The sequence below is a fragment of the Marmota flaviventris genome, chromosome X, assembly GCF_047511675.1.
Source record: "Marmota flaviventris isolate mMarFla1 chromosome X, mMarFla1.hap1, whole genome shotgun sequence".
Classification (NCBI taxonomy): domain Eukaryota; kingdom Metazoa; phylum Chordata; class Mammalia; order Rodentia; family Sciuridae; genus Marmota; species Marmota flaviventris.
Genome location: NC_092518.1, coordinates 129793007 through 129798108, shown reverse-complemented (window position 1 = coordinate 129798108; position 5102 = coordinate 129793007). Strand labels below are relative to the sequence as shown.

The following is a 5102-nucleotide window of genomic DNA, read 5'->3' as shown; positions in this document are numbered from 1 at the left end:
AGGAAAGAAAGGAACAAGGGAAGAGTAGCCTGAGGGGTCAGGGTAGGAGGGTGGGGAGATGTCAAGGGAGGCTGGCCAGGCTATGCCCCCAGGGCTTCTCCTGTGGGCTCAAGTGTGGGTAAGGCAATGTCATTCTGCTGGGACCAATACATACAGACACAGAGCATGCCTGGCATGGTGGCAAGGTTGGAGTAGCGCGATGCAGCCAGCGTGAATCTGCCAAGGTCACTAACTTGGAGGGGGTATAGGATCTCTAGAAGCCTGGGCGGCTAAAGGTGCTGGAGGACGTGGTCCCAAAAGTGTCCTCAAGTTCTTCCAGCAGGTTGTAGATATTTGGTGTGGTGAGCGTGTGTGAGGTGTGCGCACAGGGGCCCAGGCAGCCCTGGTCCCTGCAGTACCTGCGATGCCAGCAGAGGCAGGCGGGGCCAGACTGCATGTGTGAGAGAGGGGAAGTGGGGGTGAGTGGGAAGCGGGGACTGGGACACTGAGCACAGGAGTCCTGAGTGAGGGAGTGGGGACTCTGAGTGAAGACTCTAGGAACCCAGAGGCCAAGGCCCAGAAGCAACACCTTTCCCCAAAGAAGAGGCGCCTGGGACATAGCGTTTCCTGCAGCAGGCCCCGTGGTGAACATGCTGCAGGTTTCTTTCCCATGCTGCCCTCACAGCAGTGCTGGGCAATGGGACTGTCCTCAGTCAGGCTTGCACTGTCTTAACTGGGAGACCAGCAGGGTGATGACAGTGGCACCCACTGGAGGTTGGGCAGAAGCTCTAAAGACATCTCCTGTCTGCTTCTCCCCGCAGGTGGTGTGTGTCCCCCTGTGGATCCTCATGTCCTTTCTGTGCCTCGTGGTCCTCTATTACATCGTGTGGTCGGTCTTGTTCCTGCGCTCCATGGATGTGATTGCAGAACAGCGCAGGACGCACATCACCATGGCACTGAGCTGGATGACCATCGTCGTGCCTCTCCTTACTTTCGAGGTAAGCACCTGGGAAATCTGTCCGGCCCGCAAGCCCACCCTCCCCCATGACGACATCCTGCCTACCTGGAAAGGCAGCCCGCCAGCCCTTGACATGGTGGTGTGCCCCGTGGAGGTCTGCAGAGAAGGGCAGGGACATGGCCAAGTCCTCTCTTTCTCCTAGGCACGGGGCGGAGAGCAGTGCACCTCTCCAGCCACCATGCATCTGGAGGCGTGCACCTTCTGCTTCTAGGAAGGGAGAGTTTGAAGTCATCACTATGTATTGGAGTCCTGTAGAGAATTCTACAGTGGACACAGTTGGCTTCTTACAACCAACACCAGGAATGTTTCCCATGAAACCCCTGGTGGTGACAGTTTTCCAAGTGGATGGACTTTTGCTTGGTCCTGAACAAGCAGGCCAGCGGGCGGGCACCTGGTTGCTCCCCACAGGAAGCATGCTTTTCTGCCCTTGCCATGTGACTCTCCCTCTTCCGAGACCTAATAAGGGAGGAGGTGTGTAGTGGGGCAGCTTCAGACTTTGTTCCTTTCCAAGTGACACATTGACAGGACCCTGACTGTGTCTCTTCTCTAGATCTTGCTGGTTCATAAACTGGACGGCCACAATGCTTTCTCTTGCATTCCAATATTTGTGCCCCTGTGGCTGTCGTTGATCACACTGATGGCAACCACATTCGGACAGAAGGGCGGAAACCACTGTACGTACTCTGTGCCTGAGAAGCACTGGGGAGGGGTGTGTGTGTGTGTGTGTGTGTGTGTGTGTGTGAGAGAGAGAGAGAGAGAGAGAGAGAAGGGGGAGGGGCTCTGCTCTATGGAAGGATGAGTCAGAGGGCTCTGATTTAGGAATAGCCATGGGGACTCTAGGGCTGAAGAAGGTCAGGCACCTCCCAAGGCAAGGGCAGCTGTCACCCTTGCTTTGTACTGGCCTGCACCCCAGCTCTCCTCCAGGCCGTGCATGCCTTGATTACAGGCAGGACCATATAAGGCAGGCTGGCTCTCCGAGCTCCTGTGCCCTCCTCTGCAACCCAGGTCTCGTGAGGCTAGATGAAAAGTCCTCGTCTGCCCAGAGAACCTGGGGAATCCTCCCAGGTCTCTTTTTGTGCCTCCCTTCCCCAGTGTCAGTCTGGACATCACAGATTCTGGTCAGTTGTACGTGGCCAGAACACTCTGCATCTCTTCCTGCATGCTGACATATGGATTCAAAATCATGTTTGCAGAGGGTCCTTCCTCACAAGGCAGTGAGCACCAGTGCATGGACCCCAGAGCACTGCCCTTGCGGAAGCTCGGGGCACTGCCAAGAGCAGCCCAAGCCATGCTTGCTGCTCTTGTCCTGGGAGAGCCAGCACTGAGCCAAGTCTCCTGAGACGCAGAGAGGGAGAGCTGACCTCAGGGAAGTGACTTTGAGGAGGGCCCATGAGCGGTAGTTCATGTGCTCTAGTGCCCAACCGAATCCCTGGAGGGCCAGCTCAAGTGGTGTTCCTGGCCCAACCCTAGCCCAGCCCACCCCAACGCTTCTGAATCAGGAAGGCTAACCCCTGAGCTGCAGAATCACATCCTAAGAGCACCCCAGGAATGTCCTTGCCGAGAATTTGGATCCTCACTTTGAGAACCTTGGAGCTGGAGGGATTAATTCTTCCTCCACTGGCCCTGCAGAGCCTGGTCGGCCATCATCTCCGAGGAAGCTTGGGAAGCATTACATAGCGAGAGTAAAGCTTCCTGTTGAGTAAAGAGAACAAGAAGGAAATCCACGGAGACTAGCATTTGAAAAGGAAAATCCTTCTTTTTCAGGGTGGTTTGGTATTCGCAAAGATTTCTGCCAGTTTCTGCTTGAAGTCTTCCCATTTTTGAGAGAGTATGGAAACATTTCCTATGATCTCCACCATGAAGACAACGAAGAAACTGATGAAATCCCAGCTCCAGAGCCTCCTAAAATCGCCCCTATGTTTCGCAAGAAGGCCAGGGTGGTTATTACACAGAGCCCTGGAAAATACGTCCTGCCCCCTCCCAAGTTAAATATCGAAATGCCAGACTAAAGGACACCGGCAGGGCCAGAGCATGAGTGGACTGGGACGCACGCTCTCTCCCTCCCTCTGCCTCTCCTTCACCCTCCTTCCCCGAGACCCCGAGTGGAGCTGGGCCTCTAGGGATGTCCATCTCATGCCTCGTTTGCATTCAGTGCCAATCAGCTGCTCACCACGTCGGGATACAGAGGTGGCGGGGAGGGTTGGGGGTGTCTGTGGATATGATGCCAGGGGCCGTGAAGGAGAGAGAAGAACCGAATTCCATGAGAGCGGGTGTCTAAGGCACCTTCTCTTGCCCATGGTACCACCTGGGAATGGCTGCTCCTGAGACCTGCAGGGGGAGATTCTGTCTACAGGACAGCTTCACGGGGCTGAAATTCCTGTGGCAAGTGTTGGTGGAAGTGGTTTCCTACAGGGCCGCCTCCCTGGACAGCTCCGAGCTGTCCCGCTGCAGGTCGGCAGTGGGGACTGTAACTGGGTCTGAGTGTACCTGGTGTTCCCGCACAGCCCCGCCGCCATGCTTAGCCCTGTCCCTGCAGTGGAGGGCTTTCCCTTTGGGCGTGCTGACAGTGGTTTCCACGGCCTCCTCCGTGAGCCCTTCCCAGTGGAGTGACTCCATGCCTGTATAGTATTTATACGGATATTTTAGCATTGTAATGTACAGTGTCAAATCCTAGTTCTGTACAGCGTACTCTGTTAAAAGTATTTTTTTACAAGCTTGTGCCCGAGACGGACGTGTTCTGCTGCAGAAGTTGGAGTCGGTGCCAGCCCTGCCCCACCTCAGAGTTGTGCCGGGCCTTCACAGGACATCACCACTTACACCTGGAATTCTGTCACGTGCATAGCCCTGCTCCTGCCAGCAGAGCCACAGCAAGCAGGAAATGACCTGTGTGTTTCCTCACGTTGGGGAAATCAGGCTGGGAATAACCTAGAAAGCAGTGCTCGGGGCCAGGACACGAGGGCAGGTGGCCAGGAGCAGACACATTCACAGATTCCCATGGGGGTTGGGGTCTGTAGCATTCTGCCTGCCGGCAAGGAGAGCACTTTACACCTGGCCAGTGCTGTCACCTGTGAGCACAGTTTCTCTCTCCTCTGCTGTGACAGCCCAGAACACGTCCAGTCCTGCCAGTGGAGTAACGTCCAGTCCTGCCAGTGGAGTAGCCTTCTGCCGAGAATCAAATAGGTCCTTCGTGCAGGTGGGTGGAGAGGACCATTGACGAGCCCGCTCAAGAGGCAAGTGCAGGTTTTCATGTGGGCAACTGCTAAATGGCCTCAAGCAGGCCTAATGGAAGTCCATCACGTCCCTGACTCTGCCGCTGGCGCTGGCCTGTTGCCAGTCTGCTATGTTTCAGAGGAAAGGGGGGAATGGTGTACCTTTCCTGCTTGGTGTGTAAAAAATGTAGTTATGTCCACTATTTTTGCTCCCTGTAGTTGTTCAATAAACCAGTTCCTTGTTTTACATACTCACCGAGTACACCTTGTTTTGTAGACAGCCGGGGAACGGGAATTGTGCTTAGCCAGTGGCAAAGGCAGCCGAGACTGGCAGGGGTGTGGGAATGTCCTTGTCCTAAGGAGTCTCTCCATGAGGGACAGTGCCAGGGGTGTGCAGAGGGAAAGAGGGAGTGGTCAAGATTCTGTGGTTGTCTCGGTGATGCCACACTGCCGTTGTAGGATCTCAGGAGGTTTTGCTCAGTGTCCCTGGGCTGGCTGGCAGGCACTGTACACGAGGAATTGCCTTTGTAGTGGCCCTGGGGTACTCACTTTGATCGTGTGGGTAGCAGAGAGTTGCTTACCTCCCAGATGCTCTGTGTTTCTCTCTCGCCCGAGCTGCCCCTCCAGTTCAGTGGCAACTTAACTCGGGTGGCCTTTCAGAAAAGGAAAGCCACAGTTGCTGCTGGTTGAAGGCTTTCCCACAGGCAGCACAGGGCCCACACGAATCCTTCCTTCTTGAGCACATTGGATTTCAGACTCGCTGTGCAGAGGAATGCCTTATTAATTAACGTCGGAGGCTGTGACTCAACTGCCAGGTGCCGTGCTGCTCCTGTGTGCCCCTTGAATCCCCGACCCTGGGAGGCAGATGCCCAAACTCTTCTCCCTGTGAGGAAATG

General features: G+C 55.3%; 1 protein-coding gene across 1 annotated transcript; it reads left to right on the top strand.

The window, feature by feature from the left end:
• Positions 1-716: 716 nt before the first annotated feature.
• LOC114082955 (transmembrane protein 185A-like) lies at positions 717-4457 on the top strand. Its single transcript, XM_027924078.2, has 3 exons — positions 717-977; positions 1548-1671; positions 2762-4457. The coding sequence occupies exons 1-3, from the start codon at positions 732-734 to the stop codon at positions 3004-3006; spliced, it is 615 nt and encodes a 204-aa protein (XP_027779879.1). The 5' UTR covers positions 717-731; the 3' UTR covers positions 3007-4457.
• Positions 4458-5102: the final 645 nt, after the last annotated feature.

Excerpts from the sequence above, each read along its gene's own strand:
- LOC114082955 (XM_027924078.2), top strand. The coding sequence starts at position 732 with ATGACAGTGGCACCCACTGGAGGTTGGGCAGAAGCTCTAAAGACATCT. Across the intron at positions 978-1,547 it reads TGCCTCTCCTTACTTTCGAG|ATCTTGCTGGTTCATAAACT; the intron begins GTAAGCACCTGG and ends TCTCTTCTCTAG. Across the intron at positions 1,672-2,761 it reads ACAGAAGGGCGGAAACCACT|GGTGGTTTGGTATTCGCAAA; the intron begins GTACGTACTCTG and ends CTTCTTTTTCAG.